The sequence below is a fragment of the Mustela putorius genome, unplaced genomic scaffold (genome assembly GCF_011764305.1).
Source record: "Mustela putorius furo isolate JIRA1106 unplaced genomic scaffold, ASM1176430v1.1 tig00003834_pilon_pilon_pilon, whole genome shotgun sequence".
Lineage (NCBI taxonomy): Eukaryota > Metazoa > Chordata > Mammalia > Carnivora > Mustelidae > Mustela > Mustela putorius.
The window spans coordinates 54,754,656-54,780,663 of record NW_025421987.1 but is presented as its reverse complement, the minus strand read 5'-3'; the positions used below and the strand labels follow the sequence as shown (position 1 = coordinate 54,780,663).

Below are 26,008 nucleotides of genomic sequence, written 5' to 3'. Positions count from 1 at the left end.
ACTAAGTTAGCAATATCTAAAACAGAAGTAGATGCTGCAAATAAATTTTTTGAAGATGAATAGTTAACAGTCACTCTGAACAGAAGGAGTGGGGATTAGTCACACTAAACAACTCCTTCCCCTTCTTGTTACCCTTCAAATAGTGTGTAGATGTAGGGAAATAATATGTTCTTTATCTTGATATACCACCAGGTAGATATGCAGTAAGATCCATTTCTGGCTTCCAAGACACAAGTTATATATACCACTATTTCTGAGCTAAATACCACAATTAAAAACTGGAAAAAAAAAAAAACGAGCACCTTCCAAACCTTTTGGTATTTATAACCAAGATCTTTAAACTCTGAAACCAACCAGGAAACAAATTTTGCATAAAAATGCTATTTCTTAAAGATAAATATCATTGAATACATGTCCTAAATTACTACCATCTATTTAAATTTACTTCTGTCAAATATGAAAAACGTTTTAGAGTAGTCAGCTGAAACCTAAACACAGAAGCTAATTTTGGGTAAACTAATGCATTTGAATACTTTATATGATCATCACAAAAATCTAATATATATCTTGATTTGGTGATTTAGAATATTAGTACAAGTTCGCACATGTACACACAAAGAGAATGCCAAATAGAATACAGTCATTTCTCTCATCTAACTATGTACGAACCCAAATTAATGAAACAAAAATATAAAAAATTCCACTTAATATTTTTCTTCCCAAAAGGTTGCAAAACTATCTGTAGGTTTAAGTACACTGGAAGAAGTATGAGTTTTAAATTTTTTCATTGTTGAAGACTGGAGGGAAAATAAAACAAAATAGATGTTAGGTTTGTTCTGATTCAACAACTTCAGGCCACATATTTAAATGTCCTTTTCATCTGAACAAGTTCAGTAAGTTTTTTTTTATTAAAAAGCTTTTTTACAGATTCTGCAAAAAAAAAATAAATTGGGTTTAGCAAATTAGTTTACACACTAATTCACACATACAAATTTCTGTTCTAGTCAAAGCTTTGGTTTACTTAAAATTATTCTGGTGAAAAGTAAAAATAAATTAACACCACCCACCACAACTGTACCAACTATTTTCATCTATTTCAACTGTTTCTCAAATTTCACCCTGAAAATAATTACTATGATTTTTCAGAGTAGGCTGTGATGACTTATGTTAAGAAAATTCACTAACTAAAGAAAGTGGTAAACACATGAGTAGAAGCATCTAATAATGGATGAGCTGTCAATAATTTCCCATCACTAATTCTGATGTCTGGTTATATGATGAAAATAATGTCAGCATGGCAGGTGTCCCATTTCAGCTAGTCATAGCAAAGCTAAAAGGAGAGAAGAAATGCTTAGGATCCACTGAAACACCACATCAAGCAATGAGATGTAGATCTGTGGTTAAAAATCTGGCAGTAGACAATTAACCTTAGACAACTATCAGAATAAAATTAGGAAGACACAACAGAATATAAAGGATAGCAAATACATAATCTATAAACCCAAGAGTTGACTAAAATGTCTTCAAATTACACTATTTTTTCCAATTCCAGATAATTAGAATCCCAACTTAATAGATATGTGTGTGTATACATATAAATCATGATATAGACAATAACTGGTACATGAATATACTTCAATTTCTGTTCTAAGAGATACACCCACATTAATGTCTACATGGTCTCCTTCTCTTGCCATCACCCCCCCACCCCCAAAATCTGAGAAACAAAAGACATCCTCTTATAACATTTTTCGAGTCCCAGTAGCTGTTTCAGCTGAATTTTAGGCATCTTACCTGTCTCTCCTTCCCACTTCTTATAATATGGCTACTCTAATTCAAACTTTAAACAGTCCTACAGAAGACTAATGTAAAAAAAGTATTTATTTATATAAGACAGGTGTTTATTTATAAAAGACAGGTGTATATTTATAAAAGACAGGTGTTTGATAATTAAATGTAATCTGTGATCTTGTATTGACTCTTGGATCAGGTAAAAAATGGTCATGAAAGACAGTGGGATAACTGTAAAATCTGAATATAAACTCTATATTACATATTAGGTAACAGTATATCAAACCTGAATTTGCTAATTAAACTGCTGTTACATAACAGAATCTTCTTAGGCAACATATGCTAAAAGTATTTTTAGGTCAAATGGACAGGATATCTGAATCTTATTCTTAAATGGTTCCTAGATAATATGTTAGGATAATAAAGCAAGTAAGACAAAATGTTAATGTTCAATCTCGGTAAGATTGCTGGAGCTTCTTTTTACTCTTGGAATTTTTCTGTAAAACTGAAATTTTTTCAAAATAGAGAATCAAACATTTTCCCTTCTTTTTGGCTAGTAAATAATAGTCTCAGAATCGTCCAGTCTCATAAGATCACTTGTGCTCTTCAGAGCTTCTCCTGTTCTCTAAAAGTAGGCAGTGTTTCCCAGTGGCCTGGCTTGACCCTCTTACCCTACTCTGCTCACTCTTGACAACCTCCGCCTTTCTTAAAGCTCAAACTCTAAAATAATAATAACGAAACAAATAAATAAATGGTCTTCAATATCTTCTAGCCTTAGCTTCTCTAACAAGCTGTGTGTCTGCAGCTCCAGTTGTTAACTGAGTTTCCACCTTGACTTTCTACCAGCTCACTCAACCAAAAGTAGTTAAAACCAGAATCTCATTATTATTTTCACTTTTCCAAACCAATTCTTTCACTAATACTTTCTAATGGTACCACCATTCCCTCAATTAGATTTGAGACTTTGCAGTCAAATTTGACGGCTTCCCTATGGTATCTCTTGAGTTGTAACATCGTCTAATTCCTACCTTCTGTTAACTATTCTTCCCTCCTCTCCATTGCCTCATTCAGGCCTTCATTATCTTTCTATTACCTTTGGTTTCTGTCCAATCCAGTATCTCTTCTCTGCTGTCTTCAAATGATTTGTGCACCAAATTTAACTGTCCTTATCTCAAATGCTCTTTACTTTCACAGTAGCTCACTGTATTCCCCAAGCTGGAATTCTCCCTTTCCCTCAGGTTTTTCACTCTGTGTGACCAAATTCTACCCACCTTTCAGGTTCCAACTCAAAAGGTCACTTCCTAATGAAGCTTTGACCAATACCTCCAGCTGTACTTTGAGAGACATAAAATGTTTGAATTTTAAATGACAGTTATCACTTTCAGTCATGTGATGATGTTCTTACCTATCTTTTCCCATATCAAGACCCAGTTCATTGGTTTCTCTACTGTGACCACCACTTAATTGCCTCTGACATGGCATTCTTTCCTAAGGGTTTGCTAGTCTTCCATTCCTTAAGCAAATACACAGCTCTTGGAGGTTTTAAGTAGGCCAGTGTTAACTCACAACCCTGAGATAAAGACCTGTGCAGAGACTTAGGCACCCCTCTTTCCTGTTTTCTGATAATCATGGCCAACAATGACAAAGCAGAAGTAACTCAATTCCAATGCTTTCCTTAACTCTTCTTTCCCATTTAGAACTAAGTGGGGGGAATAAAACTCTACAGAATAGGGATTTTTAAAAGTGGTTTTAAATCTCATTCAAGGTCAACATTGTTGACATAGCCAGGAAGACAGTTATTAATTGTATTAATGTTAATTTATAGTGATGGCAAGACTATTTTGCAGAGATGCATCCACTTGCAGAAAGTAAGCTCAAGCCTCTATTGAAACAACCCCCTGGCTATCCAGGTAAAGTATAAAGAAAGTAGCTTCAAGTTTCCTTTGTATTTTGAATAACTATCCTATTGAAATGAAGTACAGTAGGTCTGTAATCATCTCTTCCTATTTTTTCTAGTTATAAAAAGATTACCTAAAATTATATTAGTTTTTGTGATGGATCTGTAACTTGCTAATCAATACTGTAAAAAGCAGGCAACATCTAGGTATTTTTTACTCTACGTTCTAAAATGAGAAATCTCAACTTTCCTGAATTTACATAGAAGTTCTATCAATTTCTCAATTTCTTCACATGCTTCAGATTGTTTAATTTATAAATGCGATCATCCAATAATAGCTAACACTTCCTGTTTTAATGTCTGAACATTTATCCTTAAGTTTTTTTTAATAAATCTGAGATCCATTCCTAAAAGGTGTCAGGTCACTAAAACTTTGTCCTCTAATTTCATGTCTTTGATTATCCTCTATTGGTTATCCATAACTGAAATAGGTCAAAATGTAATCACATAATAAATCAAGTAAGTACTAAGTACAAATTATTAGAGAATATATTTGGGGGGCTTACAAAATAGTTTGGGTTCATAGGCTCATCTAATAAGTAGAGATTATCTCCTAATAAGGAGAGAATATTTAACTAGTAACAGTCTTCAACAAGTAACTCACTATGGTGATTCTTCATAATTACGTACTGTTAACCCTTTAACAACATGGGTTTGAACTGCACAGGTACAGATAAATAAGGATCTTAATTATCTGTGTTTATTGACACACAGTTGATATATTTAGTTTCATGTGTACAACATAGTATGTGAGTTACATGAATTTTTTAAGGACTTAAATGTATTTTTCTCTTATGATTTTAATAAATTTTTTCCTCTTAATTTGTAAGAAAACAATATATAATACATACAACATACAAAATATGTGTTAATTGACTGTTTATCACTAAAACTTCCCGTCAACAGTAGGCTATATAGGCAGTTAAGTTTTTGGAGAGTCAAAAGTCATACTTGGATTTTCAACTGCACAGGGGGAGGAGGGTGTTAGTGCCCTTAACCCCTGCATTGGCAAATCAACTTTAGTTCAGATCTACAGCTGTGCAGAGCCATACAGATGAATATCAAATGTTAGGTGAAAGAAGAGAGACACAAAATAAGGAGCTTACAATATTTTGTGTCTTGATCTGGGTCCTGGTTACACAGGTGCATTCAGTTTAAGCTGTACAAATTATGGTGTACCTTTCTGATACAAATTATACTTCAATAAAAAGATTTTTAAAATGTCTTATTACTGAGCATTCAAAAACTAGATTAGCCAAGCTCTGAAACCTGAGTTTTACCATCTGGGTTAGCAAGTACTGGTGGGTGTTAATGATGTACCCAAGCTTCTTGGAGAATGAATAAAACAAAACAAATTATCTCATATAAGCAGCTTATTTCTGACCTACTCCTAACTTCAAAAATGAAATCTCAAAGGAACGATGATAGCAAATACCGAATACCTGTTTTCTAACACAAAATACGTGATTTAAACAAGAACTTTTTAAATCGAGTAATTTTTAAACTAGATGCAAACAGATGTAAGTGAATAATCACTATAATAAAAGACTAAACAAGACAATTTAACTGAAATCAGGTATCTAGTAAAAAGACCATAAATTTGGACATTCATTTTAAGTTAACACCCATGTGCACTGCTGCTTTCCTAATTCATTTCTCTTTAAATATTGGTGCTATCCCAAGAAAGGACAAGCCAACTCATGGGGATAGTGCACCTAGCAACTGTTACTCTCATTTGTTAACTGCGCTGTGCCTTTTCTTCATTAAAGCAGAAATACTGCATGTGTTTATCAATGAAGTTTAAATCCTGAAAAGTTATCCAATTTCTTCCTTTGGTCTACCTGGCAAAACTTTCTTCCTCCCTAGTGCTCCTTTACCTTACTGACCTGATATACACAAGAGGGTAAATGTGTTTGTTATAAATTCTTACCCTCAGCTTTTTTGCAGACAAAGGACTTCCAACAAAAGCCTGTTCCCCAGTGATTAGTAAAATAAGTTTCTAAACTAATTTTGTCAATGTAACAAAGCAATGCCAATAATTAAGTTCAGAACTGTTCTTTAAAGAAGAAAAGTATAAAGCCAAAATTTAAATAAAGTTATTATTCTGAAATGCCAACAAGCTAGAGTATCACTAAGTATCACTATCACTACAATAATCTCCAGAAAGCTAATTACAGAAACTGCATTATTCATTTTAATAAACAGTCAATGCAAACATTCTGCACTTCCTAGGAAAGGTCTGTATTATTTTTAAGCTGTCAGTATCAATTGTCCTTATATTTGGTGATGGTTTTAGTTGATTCCTTGAGTACTCTGCAAATGACAAAAGGGGGGGAAGACAGAACAATGATAGCACCTATGTAAAAAGGAAAGGAAGGTTTGACAGTAGCTTAAAGTTTAGTACAATAACTGAATAAGGCATGGGCTATCAGTGGCAAGAAAATTTCTTTTTTTTTTTTTTTTAAGATTTTTATTTATTTATTTGACAGAGAGAAATCACAAGCAGATGGAGAGGCAGGCAGAGAGAGAGAGAGGGACGCAGGCTCCCTTCTGAACAGAAAGCCTGATGCGGGACTTGATCCCAGGACCCTGAGATCATGACCTGAGCCGAAGGCAGCGGCTTAACCCACTGAGCCACCCAGGCGCCCAAGAAAATTTCTAAATACAGGCAGAGGCAAATGGGTGAAAAGCTTCTCAATTTGGTAATTCGAATTTAAATAAAGAAGGAAACAAAGCGGCCATTAGGGAACTCTGAGTCAGTGTGAGGAAAGGTATATTAATTACTTGTATTTTATTAAGATACTCTGCTAAAAGAATCCTAGGGAAAAAAAAAAGATTCCAGACTTTCAAGTAAGGCAAAACCAAGATCTTCAGCTATTAAGGTCAGGTTTAATGAAAACTGGCACAGGGCTTAAATTTTAAAGCGGTTTCTAGTAAAAATGAGTTTCAATATTTCATAAACAAGAACCTGAAATATGGTATCTGTCAATACTAATAAGCAATTTTATACCTCAAGCTAAGTAGATAATGTAAGGGATTTACAGTCCCATAAATTCCTGAATAGTTCTGTTTAATAGAATCATCCCTGCAAAATACTTATTTGCCAAATTAGTAAAATTGTTTTAAAAATCTATAATTTATAACTAAAAATATGAACAAGGCAATTTGGTGAAATCTAACACAAAAATGGTCAGGAGAAGTTATATTTACTATTTTTTAAAGTTTAACACACATAAATCTTCAACTCCATCTGCAATGAAAAAGAATGTATACTCCCATAATACTTTATTTGCTAATAGACTTATTAAAAAGTCTACGTATTTGCCAACGGAGGTCATATAGTTAGAACTAATAAAGCTAGCTCACTGCTCTTATAAACTGAAACAATTTTTTTCACGTTTTATTTTATTTAAGTGATCACTACACCCAACATTGGGCTTAAACTCATGACCCCAAGATCAAAACCCACATGCTCCAACTGAGCTAGCCAGGCCCCTCAATTAAAAATTTCATAAGCTAGTTGCAAAGTTAAAAGGAAGCTACTAGTACTGGGTTGGACCTGTCACTTTAGTACCAACGGGCCAACTTATAGTGAAGAATGGCTGATCTAGAATATAAATTCTGATTATAGTTTGGCATTAACATACTACTAACACACTATTAACTTCTTTGGCTCTGGATGACAGGCTTCAAAGAAAAGAACAGAAAATACTTTCAACCCATGAGTAACTACAGATAAAGCAACTTGCCTCATTTTGATACTTTAAATATTTCTGTATCTAAAAAAGAAAACAGGCAAGAAGTATTTAGCTGCAAACAAATGATGAGTAGGCAACTTCTATGGTTGTTTTATAAGGAAACAAAAGAAAACTTTCAATATTAAGTCAAAATTATAAAAAATAAAGCTCACGTTTCTACATTGTTCTGATGAAAATAACAGCTCTTATTCATATTGATAGCACAGTAGCTTATAAAATTTAGCTATTTGAAATAAGTTACCATATGACTATCACTATTCTTATTACATCTCTAAATAGAATGCTGTTTTTCCTTTTTCTAATGGAAAAGAATAAAGTATAACACAAAGTACTCACCCTGGCTATATCAGATAAGCCGTTTGAACAAGCATTCATGTTTGCTTCATGCCACAATTTACATTTATGTCTTAATTTACATTGATACAGCTGTACAATTTCAAAATTGAAATTATAAACACTGTACTATAAATTGTAGAACTTCTTGCTCTACAAGTAACTATTTTAAAACATTTTCGGTTAAGGAACATATCACTGAAAAGATACTTTGTTAGAAAATCTCTTTAGAGTGACACACAAACAAATCAAGCCTAAGAATTAAAAGACTGTTACCATTTGTAGGCAATGTAAACCATGTCTTAACATGACATGTACATGCACTTAGCAATACTCTTTTCTAATGAAAGAGATGGAGTTAAGTCCATGAGTAGTATCCAAACTATGCCAGAGGACACAAATGCGTTGCCAGGCAGAGTTAAAAGAATCTAACAAAGCTCTGTGTGAATTTTTAAAACAGCATTTGTGTTTGTTCTAGTAATTAAACACAGAATGATGGAGCACTAATAAATATTCAGCAAAATAACTGAACACAGCATATATTACTTAAAATGTGTTAAGCAGAAAGATAAACCAAATTATCTTTTGCTATAAATGAATGCTTAAGACTTCATTCTATTATTTTAAAAAATTACAAACAAAATTTATATAACATTTCTAGGAGAAAAACTGTTTTAGGAGTTTAAAACAGTAATGCAGGCAGGTCTAGGGATTCTAACAAACAAGCTTGATGTTGAAAGTTTCTCAGCAGGATTAAACAATAACTTTCTACTTTGATACCTTGGTCTTATCCCTTTTCCAATTTCTTAATATGAAGTGACATTTCGTTTTGAGTTACTAAGGCATTCACAGAGAAATCATATAAAATAGGACAAAAGTAAACTAACTATAGTTAATTTTATAGAATATATTTTTATATTAAAATATACAAGAGTAAGTGGATATTCCATATAACAAGATTTAATAGAATACGTAAGTCCTTCCAGAAAGTAAATATACTTAAAAGTGAAGTGAAAAATAAAGTGTATTTATATTCTATTTAAAATATAGATTGCTCTTTTGGTTTATTTTGCTGCTTTGTCCCATGCTAGATACCATGTGATCCCCCCCCCCCCAAATGACACATAAAGTTTAGGTTTAATGATGAGAAACCAGTACAGAGCAAAGCAATTCATGCATACACTTTTGCATGTATGCATTCCATATGTTAAGTATTCATACCTATCCCAGAGGTTCTTTGATTCCTGAAACGTGTTCAAATGGAACGCTTGGTAGAAAGCAGTTGAAGGATTCCTGTGAGATCCAAGAATCAAATGGAAATGAGATTGAGAAAGTACAGTGAAATCACTACTTTTCAAAAAAAGATGGAAGATTTTAGATTTGTAATAAAGTGTAACGACTTTAATAAAAAGAAAAAAATACAACATAAGCTTGCTTTAAACATTTTGAAAGAAATTAAAAAACTGGATGAAATCCAGCAGACCCTGACAACAATTCAGGATCACAGTTCTAAAAGGGGTAATACGGGTAATACGGTAATACATCCAATTATGTGTGTGCGCATATGTTTAAACACATATGAATGTGACCAATTCACAGCCTAATCAACACTACTCTATATGAGATGCCTTTATAAGTTTCCCAACATTTAGCAGTTTAGCAAAGCTGTTCCCAGGTACAGGATTCATGTAAAATAAATTAAGCTACACCTTCATAATATAAAATTTTTTAAAAAAAGATTTTATTTATTTAGTTGACAGAGAAGACACAGCGAGAGAGAGAACACAAGCACAGGGAGTAGGAGAGGGAGAAGCAGGCCTCCCGCTGAGCAGAGAGCCCTATGTGCAGGGCTCGATGGGACCATGATCTGAGCCGAAGGCAGATGCCAAACAACTGAGCTGCCCAATCACCCATAACATAAAAATTCTTAACAGGATCTATTTGATAGAGTTTGATAATGAACAACTGAGTCCTTTTCTGGGCTGGACTGGACATGATTTCTACCTTTATAATCCATTTATTTATGTGTGGTTTCTCTGGATTAGGGTAAAACATGGTGCAGCAATTACATGGCAGCTTTCAAATTTCTTACATTAGTGTAGTGGGCCTTTAAGAGGTAAGAGCTCCCACACCTTAATCACCATCCATTTCTACCATTCCCTGGAGATATGTTCCCTAGGGCTATCTATAACCATAGAATCTTAACTGATGGGCTTGATGGGCTCATCCTGGCGAGCTCCCAGCCTACATGATTCACCTCACATCTCTGGAGTGGTTTCTTAGGGGACTATTTAAACTTATGACAAATCTACTAATAGCTCCCCCTCTACCTCAGATTTTCCCATAGTTTCCCCAACCCCAACATGTATATTAGGGAGCTAGCAAAAACTTGTCACATTACCTCTAAAATCCTTGACCCATGCTGTAGCAGAATAACAGCAAGCTAAGAACATTAAATACTTATTATATACCAGACCCAATTCTGAGTGTTTTACATTTATTAACACAATTCTACAACAACCCTAAGAGGCAGGTATTATTATTATTCCTATCCCACCAATAAGGAAACGGGTCAGACAGAAGTAACTTGATATCACAGAGCTAGTAGGTAACAATCTGGTCCTAGAATTTACGCTCTTAAATCACTATGCTAAACATATAGTGGAGTTTAATTTTAACCTCTCTAGGTCTGTCTCTTTATCAGTTAAATGGTGATATGATTTAGCCTTATAGGGTGGTTAAGGAACTTAGACTGAATATAAAGCTCTTTGTATATATAGCCAATGGCCAATAAATAATAGCTATTATTTTATTATCAAAATGAAGTTCAAATACAACATGGCAATCCTGAGACCCTCATAAGCACCTTAAGAGAGTCTCTACAGTATTACTAGTACCACAAAAAAATTATTTCCAAATTCTACTGGAATAGCAATTAAATATCAATGATCAATAAGCAAACAAATACTCAACAGAATTCCATGATTTCAAAATTCAGATTAAGACTCAGTCTTAATACCTACTGAATTTTTTAAAAATACGTTTTTTTAAAAGGTATTTTTTGTTTTAACCACTAGGGTACCTCTTAGATGATCCAAAATTAGGAAAGGCAGACAGATGATGTCAGAGTATCACGAAAGCAACTATTTGATTAATTGGCAGTATATATTGGCAGTATATATACTTCTCTTTGTCTGCCCTACCTACTTTAACTCCTTTCTATGCTTTTAACCCTTTCTCTATTTTTCTCTAGAGGCTGGGTCCAAAGTAATCAAGCATATTGATTAGATCTGCTAATATCAAGGATTAAGAGGCTGCTAACCACTATTTATTTAACAGCTTATATCCTCTCAAGATACATTTGGCAGGGGCTTTTTTCACTGTACTTGGAATCAGTCTACCAATTTAAATGAAAGTCAACTGAACCAACCGAAGACTTGATTGGCTTTTTTTTTTTTTTTTTTTTTTTAAAAACCAGGCTTACCCAGGACCGTCCTATATGGGGACAGGTTTGCTATTCACACAAGTCTGTCTGGATTTAAAACAATGACTCAAAGAGGAAAGGAGTATATATGAGACAACAACAAAAGGTAAACCTAGAGGTTATTCTGCAAGTCTGGAATTTAAAATTCATTAAAAAGTACTTATATTTATAAGGATGACATTCTTTAAAAAAAACTTCAGATCCCCCGATTTTGGAATAATACATATGTATATATTTAATTTGAATCAAATTCATATGCCAAATAAATTGGTTTTAAATGAAATCATATGACTTAAGCTATGATGAGATTCCAGCATTTTTACAGCCAGACTCTAAAAATGAAATGTTTCTCATAAGTCAAATGTAGAAGTGAAAAAAGAATGGATCTGCAGTTAGTTGTGTATCTTGGGGCAAAAAAGGAACCTATGAAATAAAATACCATAAATGTACCTAAAGTCTTCAACATGTCAGAACAAATACACTTAGGTTGCAAAAGCTGGCAGTAAATCACTTTCTACATACATTTAAAATGAAGAAACCATATGGAGTAATACAATCTATGTACTCTAGAAAAATTTAAAGAGTCTAGATTCCAAGGATAAACATTTAGACAGACTTAGAAAATATGACACTTTTCATTTCTCTAATACTTCAGCAAGGATGTCTTCCATAAACTTGAGGGATATTTAGCAAATAGCAACAATTAGTCTCAAAATATTGCTTAACAGGCATATATTAAATCTGTAAAAACTAACTGATCAAGAACTTCAAAAGAGCCATTTGTAAATACTAAGGGGCTTGATCATGTTTTGAGATGGCATAAAATTGAGGAAATTGATAGCCCAAGGAAAACAGTTAATAGAGATCATTGCAACCAAGGTCATAAAGAAATACTGAATTTTATGCAACTTTGGTCACAAATTCTGTTCTGCCCAAGAAATAAAATTTGAAACCAGTTTCCTAGTAACATATTTGATGTCAGTGTTAACTATTAATCTAAATATAAAGCCAACAAAGCGCTTCTTAGGGAGACTGAGGCGTGGTTTATTCTGAATTTCAGCCACCAAAGTGAAAGTGCTGTTTTCCCATTTGTGGACATTTTTCAAAATCAATAAACAAAATATATCCTTTTCCTCCTGACTTTATATACTAAATAACCTATCCTATTAATTTCTAAGTACATGAAAGTAGTACATCACAGAGTGACTCAAATATGACATACATCGACCTGCTTTGCTAAGATACTATCTTTGTAGGCTAACTCTAACACAGAGGAAAAACATTCCACACCTCAAAACTAAGCTATGAAAATTGCTGAATGTTAAAGGATGAGGTACATGAGCCCTGAACTCAGCAAATACTTTCTTCCCTTATGTTAAAACTCAACTTCAGCGACCTCTTAATAGAAACCAGGGAAGCACAACAGGCCATCTCCAATATTATTATCTAAGGATTTAAAATGATTAAAAACATCCTTTAGGTAAAGGGTTACAACACAACAGATCAGTAGCCACAGTAGCTTTCCTTCCCCCTATCTTATAGTAAGCAAATTAATAAAATAAAACTCTGGAAATATCCAAGAGTAATGGGTTTGGTATCAGAAGGCCTATGTCTGAATATATGCTGTTACTTAGTAACTATGTGATTCAAACAAGGCCTCAGTTTCCTTAATCCATAAAAAAGGGAGGAACACTTCCTTACAGTTGCTGAAAAACTCAACGAGATTATGCATACAGAAGACCTCACAAAATTAAGCTTGGTTTGTGTTTAATATAGGATTACACTTTCCAAATCATGCTATATAAAAATCAACTTTTAGTAGCGTACCTTAACATATACTCAATTATATACCTTAACATATACTCAATTATTTCATCATTATTAAGGTAATATTCAGGCAAACAGAACTTAAACTTAGAGCTGGGCATACCAAACTATTTAGTATATTTCATTGGATAAGAATCCTGACTTCTGGGACTCAGAGCTCTCATAGGATCTCCTTATTACACAACTTTTTCATACGATTTAAATTAAAAATACAATAATCACTGAAAAGCGTACTGAAATGGTCCTAAGATACATACTACTTTAACAATAAAAGCTTCAAGAAACACCTTTAACAGCAACCATAATCTTCTGATTAAAAAAATCACAATTTCTCACCATGACATTTCAGCCATTCACTCTGGTTGCTGTCAAAATTAATCACATCATTTCCCAAAACTGACATCTCTTTCTTCCACAGTGTTACACAAACTGCCATCCTCTTCTACTCAGAAATTCATCCCTTTCTCTTAACAGTGACCTAGCCTAAGTCAGCCTTTTAAGATTCAGTCCAACAGTTAGCTTCAGAAGAATGCACAAGTGATAAAAGGTTGATGCTAAGGACAGAAACTGGGTGGCTGGAGGACAGAAGTGCAGAGAGACTTCCGGTTTACATTCCTGTATATTTAGAACTATATAAACATATTACCTATGCAGATAATAAATTAATTTTAAACAGAAACCAGTCTATTTCCTCCCCATATCATGTCTAACTATGTCCTAAATTGTTCCAACAGTACCTTATATTTTACTCCATCACAGCCTATGATATATATGAAAGCATATATTTGATAATTATCTTCATATAATCTGAGTTCTTGGGAGGGCAGGATAGTCTTTTTTTCTGTATCCCAGTACTTACTATTCAGAGAACATAAAAAAAAGTTGAATGACTGACATACTGTCACTTTAAAGGTTTTCTTGGGTATTCAACCTACTTGATGAGTATCTGCAAGCTTTGTTTTTGTTTTGTTTTTTTTGTCACATGATAGTCTGGTGGCAGAAAGGTTTAAGTTGGCAGCTACCTTATGAAACACGTTTAAATGTATCAAGTCATACACAGGGAATCTTAAAATCTGACCAAGTCTCAAATTCTAACTTTACGAATGACGAATACTGAGATAAGTTAAAAGACTTAACTAAAGAAAGTAAGTGGTAGAAAAGCCAGGATTAGAACCCAACTGCTATATGTTTTACAACATCATGACTTCTCTGAAACACTGTTTTGGCCTGAAACACTGTCCCCCTTCCTGTTATTATATCCATACACCAAGTAATTACACTTTCAGATAAAAACTGAAGACTCTTGGTATGATTTATAGCATGTTAAGGTGGGATCTGGGAAAACAGTTTGTGGACAATGAAATACTAACATTTCTGTAATGTATGTTTGCCATACATATTATATATGGACTGTTTATAAACTACCTGCATACTTCATTTAATACTCTCCAACTGTGCAACACAGGCATTATCCCCATTTTTCATACGGGGAAACAAGGGGCTTAAAGAACTAAATAACCGCCTGAAGGTCAAATGCCTCAGGTATGCAGCACAGTTGGGATTTCAGCCCAGGCTTGTCTAACTCCACTGTCTGTAATGGTCATTCATACTATATGCTAATACATAATTAAGCACACTACTGATTTTATTTGACTGAGAGCCTCCATCTCCTGTTTTGTTTTTGTTTTGTTTTCAAAGGTTAGGTAGACCAAATACGTAGCAAGGATGGGTTTCGGATTAACTTACATAACTACTTAGTAAAACTTAATTCTAACTCTCCCTTAGAAACTAGTTGGTTTTAAACTTTGCTTTAGGTATCCTTCATTCAAAGTTTAAACAATTTTCTTGTTTAATAATGAAGAGGAACTGCCAACATTTCACACACACCAGCATTACTTATAATAAATGACCCATTAATTACAGTTTCTCTTCTATATTTAGTATTCTTTCATCAAATTTTAGTGAAAGCTTATGAACATTATTAAAATTATTGCTCAATGATCTGCAGAATTTTCACATAACCATCACTTACAAATGTGTAACTTAATGAGAGTTCATTCTTTTAAACAATGTTAGTTGTGTATGAAGAAATAAAACTAAACACTGAAATCTAATTTGGGGCTTTAAATTTGAGAGGTGAGCAATGCAGAGAAGCATGGATGAAATTTAATTCACCTAACTTAAAAACACATTAGGAACATACTTTTTAGAAATAAAAGCAGATAATGTATCCTTACTGTTACCAGCCAAATTTGAAATGCATATGTTAAAATATATTAAGAAAGTCACATAATGATATATAGGAAGGATATGAATTGGTTACTGTTCTTAAATCTTTATGGAGGAGTTTTTGCCCTAAACCATGCCAGATTAAGAATGTGACAAATATTGAGTAATTTGGTATGTTCAAGAATTGCCGTGGGAAAAACCCAAATTATACCAATAATTCAGGTATGCACATTCTTTGTGGATACCATAATTTGATTATACTATATTAAAAAAACAGCTTCAAATCACAAGTCCACTTGGTTTAGTATAAAGAACTAATTTAAAGGATTTATTCCAATTCAGGAATTTTGGTGCACATACCCCTTAAATACTGTCAACTATTAAGGTTTTTTCTTAAAAATCTGCTCTTCCCGTTAATAAGAAATTACTCAGGAAACATCATCATTTGGGCCACATTTAACCAGGCAAATCCATTTTTATAAACCCTCTCCTCTTACTCATACTTAAATAGTTCAAGAGTAATGCAATTAAGAAATAAACAGTATCTGTTCAAAAAGTAAATACATACTGGTCTAAAACAATTATTTAAAAAAGGAATTAGATGCCTTTTCTTCACTAGTAATAAGTATTCCTATTCCTTCTGAGACTGTATGCCATGTCATTTCACTCTCTGCTTTTCTGTATTGGTTATCTGCCACCACTCTCTACCTCTCCCCACACTGCCCAACTTCTGCTGTTTTAGGAAAGAAAAGTCAAGATCTTTTTATACTCCCCTATCAACCATTCCTCAGTAAAGAGACTAATTTTGGTTTCTTTACCATCTGATTGTTGGGGGTGCTCTTTGATACTAGAACACTAAAGTGCATGACTACTTCTAATCTCTTCTACTGCACAAAAGGACTGTTAGCAAGTACCAGATCCAGAAATCCAGTGTCACGTTTTACTATTTCCAAATTAGTGCTATTAGAATTCTCCAAGAACAGATTACTATTACCCTTATTCTCAGGAAACAGAAAATACATATACCACAGTATCAGTACTATAAAAAAATGACATCTCAAAAAAGCAATTTAGTTCAAGATACCCTACTTCCCCTACAAGGAAGAAACTGTTACTAACCAGAGTGTGTCTTACCTACACCTACCCACTCTAGAAGCCCTTGTGTTTACTAAAGGTTATCCAATGTTCAGCCTATAGAATTTAGTTCATACATGATTTTGAACAATATATAGGTCATTGTTAATTTAAAAAAAAGTACCATACTGCCTACTGATACACTTCTGAAACATTAATCTTCTTGAAAATCTATGGTAATTTCCTTTACTTAGAGCCATGACTAAAGTATATTTTTGTAATCAGCATGGCACTCTGATGAATCCATCAACATTAATCTTCTTGAAAATCTATGGTAATTTCCTTTACTTAGAGCCATGGTTATGACTAAAGTATATTTTAGTAATCAGCATGGCACTCTGATGAATCCATCAATTATCAGTTTTTATACTAAATAATAAGGTCACTCATACACAGGATTTCACACTTTGAATTACAAAATCCTTGGTAAGAGTACCTAAGATAATATGTAGTGTTTGATTTAAACGTCAACTGTAAAGCTGGATGGGCAAAATTACCTCCATTATTCAGTATCAATAAGGAAACATAAGCTCATAACACAAAGATTCAACTAAGGAGCTTTCATTTGTAAAGACTAAATGCAGTGAGACTTTTAACGCTCTCATAAGTACCTATAGATTTTACAATAAAGGTAAGAGTGACAGTTGTCTCTTTATATACATTTACATAATCTCACTTAACTATCAAGTTCAAAAACCTGCACAAGTATGTATGTATATCTGAGATACATATATAGCCATACAAAAAATCTGTGTATTTATAGCACATACCAGGATACACCACTTAAAATTTAACAATTTATAATACATCAACAGTAGACATTAGCAAACTATACAAATAAAACCATTAATAAGATATAAAGACATCTGCCACTAAGGGATCCTTACAATCAGGTTTCCAACAATTTTTTGGTTGTAGCTGACAGTTCACAATTGCAGCCATTCATAACAGTTCCTGGAATGTGGCCTACAAGAGTTCACACTGGTCAGCTATCTGTGGAAAACGATCTGTACTGTGTTCCCTTTCCAAAAGTGCCAGTAATATTTTGCACCTCTCCCCATTTATCAAAAAGGAGTCTGTTAAGTGTATTGGTAATTTAAACAAATTTTGTAACTTTCACCGTAAAAGTGGCTTTTTGTGCACTATATTTTCAACCATTATTATATTCTGTTTACACAAAATCAGTTTGAGAGAATCAACAACTGACTAGAAGTCTTTCCAACGAGAAAGGCTAGAATATTTAACTTTACGGCAATTAGTAATATAACGTCAATAGGCAGTGTTAACTGAACTTGAAAACATTTCCTTGCTTTCTATATATAATCGTCAGCCCTTCTAAAGGTACATTATTAAAATGTATTAATATATAAGTCCTCTTTTTAAAAAATGAGTAAGTCTCAAAATGAAGCTTTGTAAAAGGCAATGGAGCCAAAAACACCATGAGATAGAGTTTTCAATATATCAGACTAAAGAACCTCAATCATTTTTGTTAATCTTCCATTTTCCTTCCTTTTCTCAAAGAACGAGACTATGTTTACTAACATATTAACTTTAAAAAAAGAAAAAAGCAAACTGTTTACAAAATTTTCGGATCTGAAATTTGTCAAGCTATTCACAAAGTTAAAGTCATAATTACTCAAAACCTCTCACTCCAATGTTTGCATCTAAATGGCTGCAACTAAAATTGTATGTAGATTTTAATTTAAGAAAGCAACCCCAAATCACCGTATTAAAATTATGATTTTTGTTGGTATGGTTTCCTCAAATATAGTTATCTCAGTAATTTAAACATATGCCTAGAAAAACTGTGTTAATTTCAAGCATACAATTTAAAATGCCCTCTTCCACAAAGACTTTCCATTAAAAACAAAACAAAACAAAAAACTATTTCTACTTAATGGATTTATTCCTTCACCAGGTGTGTTGGTCTAGTGACAAAATAGTCAAATGTGTAAGATTACATCTTGAAAACTAGCATGTTAAATTAAAAACCAGTCAATGATTATAACAAAAATTAGAAATGCAACATTGGTAAACAATGCAGATTTTAAAAGACTGGGTGGGGGAGGGAAATACCATATTTAAGATATGACTGCATACACATCAAAACCCCTGCACTGGATTAACTATTGCCAATTGATAAGAACAGATACAGTAGCAGCTGTAGCTCATTCACCTTCCGAAATAAAATCTTAAAATTATTAACATTTTTAATAAAGAGGATGAATAATTGCATCTTTGAGGTCATACCTAAAGAATACATTCCAGAGTTTCCATTTGTCAACATAGCTCTCTGCTTCATGCCACATCATCATATTAAAATTCTGGGGAATTTTATGTGAACTGCATATGCTTTAAACTGAGAGGCATGAAAAGGAGAGAAAAATACAATTTTCATTCATAGATGGGCATGTGTTTTACAAGGGGGGTGTGGTTTGGGAAACCACTCATTTCTTGAGATATGGAGGCAATGTACTTCAGGAACAGAGGCAAGCAAATGGTTATTTACGAACCCATCAGAAAAAACTGGTTTCTGGCAGCTAGAAAAGGGGTGAACAAATAAACTCAATCTGCATTTTAGTTGTGTCCCTATGTGTGAAAAGTGAAATATGGGAGCAGATGTAAAGAGGGATTTTTCTGAATGGCTTGTGGAATCAAGTTTTTTTACTTGGTAGTCCCATCCATATAAAATTTCTCAATGACTAGCTAGCTGAGCTCACTTATGGACACGTGGTATTCTCTAAGAGTTCTCAAATGGAAAAAAGACTCCCAACAAGCAAGTCACCTACAAAAAAAGATGAACTTTGAATTACAAAAAGCAGAAAATATGATTTCATGAGTATTTTTCAAACCACAGAAGTATGTAACAAAAATACAAGGCTAGTTGAAACTGAAAAGTTAAGAATGTGAAGGAACTAAGAAGGAACAGAAGAAAAAGTTTTAACAGATCTCATTGTTCTCTATACCAATTACTCTAGAAATCCATAATCTTTAAACATATCTGCAATCAACCTTGCTCAAAATAAAAAAACCCAACAAATAAATGCCTAACTGTAAAGTACCTGAAACCTCTGTAATTTTTAAATGTAATTCTATAGCTGGTAACAAGTCAGTTTTTAAAAATGTGCAATATGTCAAATTTTCCTGTGGTATTTCCTGAAAATCACTTAAAATCCTCACTGAACTATAACCAAACTTCAACTGTTGTAGAATTGGTATGGCAATACACCAATTTTCACTTAAACCATTAAAAAAAGCATCCCTTAAGTAAAGAGGGAGCCAATTGGTGACAACTATTAACACTTTTACTATAAAATTACTCTAAGAACTGTAGCTTTTACTACTGTCAGAGTCTCATTTCATACTTCCCATTCTGTAGTTAAAAAAAAAAAAAAACTGATGGAAGATAACATCTTTCCAATATACTTTTTACTTAAAAAAAAAAAAAAAAAAAAAGAAAAAAGAAAAAAGAATCGTAAAGTCACCGGGAAGCCTCCTGACCTTCTATGTTCTTATATTTAAAAGGCTGGAGGATGATAGGATCTTCAAAGCCAGACTTGACATTTCACCATTCTCTCTCCAGCCTTTGCAGATACACTGGAGGAGATTCCTTACTTACATGGATCTTTACCTACTAGAAGACCTCCGGTTTTCCAGAATGGGAAACTTCTAATTTTATGTCTTAGTCTCCAAACTCAAACTGACAAAGTGTTCAAGTGTAACTGTTACCTAAGAAAAGGACACTCCTATGGGGCATAATCTACTAGTTGCCACCTGTAAATCAAGAGAATTAAGCTTAAATCCACTTTTCTGAATGAACAAATGTTGTGTCCTTACCCAGTTGTGCTTTTAAATGAATGTGACAAGACCAATTCTCTCATTACACCTTCACATTAGCAATCTAAAACTATGCCTTTTCAAGAACTGATAAATCAACCTTACTAAACACAAACTAATTTTTATACTTAAAAAACGCTAAGGGACTCAAAGTTAAAAAAAAAAAATAAAAGAACTTTCCTTAAGTTGCATTCTAAACTAAAGTGTTTGGTCAAGCATTCCTATCAAATATTTTAAGTAAGATTTCCATACCTGTCTTCATCACCATCAACAGGAATAGCTATGCTGAATACAGAGGTGGCCAGACTGTTCATAGGTGTTAACTGAAGGGGGTTTGCCAGGGCATCTGCAACAGGAGGCTTCACAACAGGCTTATTTTCAGCAACGAGAGAAAGTGGTGGTTGAGGTAGGGGTTCTGATTTTCTTCTAGTATCGTCAACTTGCCCGACTGAAGGTTGGGTCTGAGTCTGAAACTGGCTTAGGTCAGACTGTGGTAGACTTGTTGGTGCACTGGGTGTGCCTTGCGCTAAGGGCAGCCCAACATGCTGGATTATGCTGCTGCTCCTGCTGACTGGCGTATGGCTGCTCAGCTGCTGCGGCTGGACCAGAGGCGCGGGTACATTTGGCATAGTAACAGAGGTGGTAGACACACTAGGCACGCTTGGAGCGGGCACGGCTGCAGGCACGTTTGGAACTCCGGGCAGCACGGCGTGGGGGCCGCCAGGCACGGCTGACGGCGCACCACTGCCACCCATCTGCGGCGGAGGCACGGACTGGGGCTGCCCGGTCCCAGGGGGAACCAGGCCCGGCGGCACGGCGCATCCCACAGCAGCCAAGGGCACTCCGGCCGGCTGACCAGGCGCGGCCTGTCCGCCCGGCGCGGGTCCCGGCCCCGGGGCCACAACTTCACTGGGCAAGGAAGACACGCCCATTATCTGCGCCCCCACCGAGGCGGCATTCTGGCCCGTGCCCACTGGAAGGCTGGCAGCCGTGGCAAGGCTCGCTCCGGCGCCGGTGGAGGAGGGCTGCGCGGGGCTAGCTGGCTGCAGGCCGGCCACGTGCTGCGGTAGGTACTCACTCTGACCCGCGGGCTGGACTGGCAGCAAGTGTCCGGGCGGTAGCTGAGGCTGGGGGTACGCGAACGGCTGGGGCTGCTGCGTCGCAGGAGCGCTGACGGCTGGGCCGGGCTGCTGCGGCAGGGCCACGCCGGGCTGCGTCAGGGTTACATTCGTCAGCGACAACCCCTGTCCGTTGGGCCCCTGCGGGAGGACGCCGGGGCCCGTTCCCTGGGGCTGGCTCGGCTGCGGGGCTGCCATCATTTGCTGCGGCCCGGTCGCGGCTCCCGGGAACGGCGGCACTGGAGCCGCGCTTTGAACCACAGCCCCACCTACGGGCGGCGGTGGCTGTGGCTGTGGCTGCCCAACGCCAAAACTCTGCGGCTGGGCCGGGGCGAGCTGGCTCATTTTCTCCGACGGGGGTAGCTGTGACACAGCAGTCAAGGAACTGTCAGTTCCCGAGTCGGGCCCATGCGCCCCCTGCATGGAGGCCACCACCACCACCACCGACCCTCCGGTGGCGCCCAGGCCGCTGTCCCGTTCCGCAGTCTGGTCGAAAGTATTGCTGTGCCTAATGCAATCCCCGGACCTGGTCAGGACGCTGCTGTCTGAATCCCGCTCATAGTATTCCATACACGTCCATCGGCCGCGGCGGTAGGGCTCCCCGCTCCCGTGGTCCAGCTTGATCACCCGAAAACGGGAACTACAAGTGGTGGGGGGCTGCGATGCGGCTGCGGCCCCTGGCCCGGCAGACGAGCCCGCGACCGGCGGGGCACCAGGTGCCCCGGAGGAGGGGGCCGAGGTGGCGGCCGCCACCAGGGTACTGGCCAGCGCCCCAGCCACGCTCCGGGCCGAAACGGCTCCTCCTCCGTTGGCGGGAGCAGCCGCCGCGGCCGCCAGCTGCCCGTCCAGGAGGAGGTTTGGGGAGACGGTCCCGGGAGTCTCCGCATCCCCAACATTGTTCAGCGTCTCTTCCGAGGAGCTGCGCTCGCAGACCTCCTCAGGGCCATAATCCGTAGCCCGAGAAACGTCGAATATCTCGGAGGAGACGTCCTCTGTACGTGACTCGTCCGGGTCGTCCAGGCTCTCAGTGTCCTCGGTGATGCTAGTGGCCACCTGGGCCGTGGTGACACTAGTGATCTGGAAGCAGCTCTTCTTCTTGGCCGGCATCTTGGACATGGTGAGGAAAGCTGGAGCGCAGAGAGGCTCGCCGGCTCCTCTGCAATCTTGCCGGAAACCAGGAAGGGCAGAGCAGGGGCCCCCAAAGACAAAGTCCGAGTCCGCGCTGGGGTCTGAGGCCCGCCGCTGTTAAGAGTCACTGGCTGATCCGGACGCTAGCCGCTCTGTGAGACATCCTCCTCTCCGTTTCCTTCTGAGTCGATCTCTACGGCTCTGCCCCCGTCGCACTCGCGCGGCGGCTCCTCCTTCCTTTTCGCCTCCCGCAGCCGCGGCGCCTCAATTCAATCCCCTCAGCGGCGGCGCGAGCGCGATCCCAGGGGCGGGCCGCCTGCTTTCTCCTCCAGTCTCCGGGGCCGCCGTGGTCAGTCCAGCTCGGCGCTCGGCGCGGTCAGCAGGCCTTGGCTGGGGGTGGGAGTGGGAGGGCGCAGGGGAGGAGGCGGCAGCGGCGGCGGCGTGAGGGGCGGTGCTGCCCCGCTCGGGCTCCTCAGGCCAGTGCCGGCGTCAGCTCTGGGCTCTCGGACGCTGAGGGAAGAAGAGGAAGGAGTGGCGAATCTGGAGCCGGGGATTCCTGATTCAGCCAGGAGCGGCGGGCTGGGGCTGGCTGAAGGTCCGCGAGCGGGCGGCGGAGCTTCGGCGCGGGCGGGCGGCCCCCTCCCCGGCTTTAGCCGGAGCTCAGCCCCAGGGACATGTCGACTGTCTCTGGCGGAAACCCGCTCCGGGGGAGGGGAAGCCGGCTCGGTCCTCCCCTTACAGGGGGAGCCACCCCGCGGGCGGCGGCGGTCTCGGCCTCCCCTCGCGGCTCCTGAGAAGAGTGAGGGGCGGCGGCGGTGGTGGCGGCGGCCGACTGACTGGCCGGCGAGCGGAGGCGCTCCGGCTGTGTGAGGTAGCGGTGGTAGCTTTTTCGGCTCCTCCTCGGTGCGCCCGGTTCGCAGAGCCTGGAGAAACTGAAATTCAAACTGCTGAAGCGGCGGCTGCAGCTCCCTCCCCTCGGCCAAGATGGGGCTGAAATGGCCGCGCCAGGGATGCTGGGAGGAGCAGCAGCCCCGCTGCCGCTGCCGCTGTCGACTAAAATGCCGCCGCTGCCGCTGCCGCAGCCACCGCCAGCGCCGCAGCCGCCGCCGTTCCGTGACGCACCGGCGTCGTGACGTCACCGCCCCGCCCCCTCCGGTTTCCTGCAGTTTCGCGTGGAGGCTTGAGGGGGAGGCGGTGGGAGGGACTAAAGGTTAAAAAAGGGGAGCGTTTTTTTTTTTTAAATTTAAAATTTTTTAATTTAAAATATACGCTGTAGGTCTTTTAGACTTGAAGAGCTGAAGACTCTTAAATTCCAATCCTAGAGAAGCTTACAACCGCGCCAGTCGGTTTTGTTACGAGACGCTGGAAGACTGGATGGAGGTCATGTGCTGTGTCTAATGTTTAGCAAAATCTTACAGAAACAAGGGCGATAGAAGTGGGAGTTAGGGAGATTTAGTCAGGATAAAGAGGGAGACCAACGGAGGAAGCGAATCACTTAAAAAAGGTCTTCTGGAAATAAATGTTGACCACTGTAGTAAGAGGAGTGAAATGTTGAGAGAAATGGGGATGATTAACCAAGAATAGCAAGCCAGATTGAGTCAGAAAACTGATCTTTCAGCCAGAAATTCTGTCTCCAACAATGGCATCAGGAGATGGTTACTTGCCCAGGGTGAGGTCTGTTTAAAAAAAGATTAGGGGTTACCAACATATCCCTAATTTTCCTGAGTTTTGCTGTGATTTCAACATTGAAGAGTTCACTTGAACTCTTCAGACTGTTTGTACTTTCAGCACGAAATCAGCTTATGGGCTCCATAAATGTAGAACCTACTGCGTTAAATGGTTATAGTTCTTTCTTTTGTTTATTCTAAAACTCTTAGTTGGATCCAGCCAGAGTGTTACATGGTTTGAATTGGGTCATGAACAACCAGAACAAGTCAGTTCAGAGAGCAGCTATGAAGTACTGGAGATTTTATCATCTTTTAGCTACTTTCTGGCGAAAGAAAGTGGTACGGCCATTCTCTTAAACAGTTTTAAAAAAATGGGGAAGGTGGCTCTTGAACTTTGACACATTAATACATATCTAAGTAAAATGCAAGAAATCTTGCGGGGGGTGGGGATCAAGATTTCATATCACAGCTTTAGCAGTCATTATCGTTATGACTTATATAAATCAGTTAATCATTATACTCAGTTCTCTAATCTTTGAAGAGTAGAAATACTTTTTATACCTAAGGATATTTTGATAATGATAGTTTACAGAAAAAGTTTAGGTCCTTAGTTGTAAATAGCATACAGACACATGGCTTTTAACCATAGTAAAAACCATGTCCTCCAAACCCAAGTGAAGGAGGTCAGGATGTGAAATAAGACCACATAATAACATCCCTGTTTCTTAAGAAGATTGATTGGAGAGAATAAAGGAACAAAGTGTAATATTATGCTGCTATTGTGGCAGAGGTAGCTAATGGAATGTTTCATTTCTAAATCTGTAATTTTGGTAATTGTTAGAGATATTTTCCATTAATAAGATAGATCAACTGGTTAAATCAAATATAAACTTACAAGAGCTCAATTTAACTTCGGATTGATTTACTGTATTAAATGGTGGTCAATTTTGGAAAAATAAGTATGGGATGCCTCCTTGTCTCATTACATTATCTTATTACATAAACTTTTTGATTACTTGTTGTGATTGTCTTTAATCACACAAAGGAAAAATCTAAAGTCATCTGTAAGATGATTTCTCCTTAAAGAACACATTAAGGATTTATTATGAAATGAAAGTAATAATTTAGAAGAGATTAGTAAGGGGCTATACTGTTGGTAAGAATGGGGTTAAAGATGTTAAAAGACATCTTAGCCTAAAATAGATGTATAAAGTTAAAATGTTTTATTTATATGCTTAAGAATTTCTGTGTGAATAAAATAGTTCTTTTGAAGGTAAGCTTTCTAAAAGTCTTAAAGGCCCTAGCTTCTTTTATACATTTGCTGCTTAGAAATATAGAGAATTTATTCCATAAAATTGCTATGAAGAAATGATAAAGATTCTGGTTGTTACAGATAGGTTCGAAAACATTTTATGGAGAAAAGAAAAACATAGAACTGTCATCAGACTACACAGCTATGTAATTCATGGTTGGCCCACAAAGGATTAGAAGCCTCCACATAACTAATTAAAATGTTAGGAAACCAGATGTACCAGTCAGTATATATGCTCTGGGTGTGTGTAGAAAGTTGACAGTAAGTAACATGGTAGCCTAACTCACTGGAACAGGAGAGATCTCTGGAGTCCTTCAAACCTCGAGACCAAGGGTCTTAATGCAATTATCCTGGCTCCATGCTTACACCCAAAAGCCACATGTGGAAATTGTGGAAATCCTTGATTACTGCTCCATAGCACCCAGCTTGACTG

The 26,008-nt window shown here is 37.7% G+C and overlaps 1 protein-coding gene across 5 annotated transcripts in view; it reads right to left on the bottom strand.

The window, feature by feature from the left end:
* Positions 1-22,597, bottom strand: part of TSC22D2 (TSC22 domain family member 2) — a 48,840-nt gene extending 26,243 nt beyond the window's left edge. For 2 of the 5 annotated variants that reach the window (XR_006609123.1, XM_004755533.3), the window contains exons 1-2: positions 20,603-22,597; positions 9,061-9,132 (exon numbers count right to left, since the gene is read on the bottom strand). Coding sequence is in view for 3 of the 5 variants with exons in the window: in XM_004755533.3 (XP_004755590.2) it covers positions 9,061-9,132; positions 20,603-22,584 (2,054 nt within the window). In the remaining 2 variants the exon portion in view is untranslated. Of the gene's footprint in view, positions 1-9,060; positions 9,133-9,609; positions 19,299-20,602 lie in introns of those variants that run through there. The other 3 variants (XR_006609124.1, XM_004755534.3, XM_045088512.1) reach the window with 2 other exon arrangements.
* Between the last annotated feature and the right edge of the window lie 3,411 nt (positions 22,598-26,008).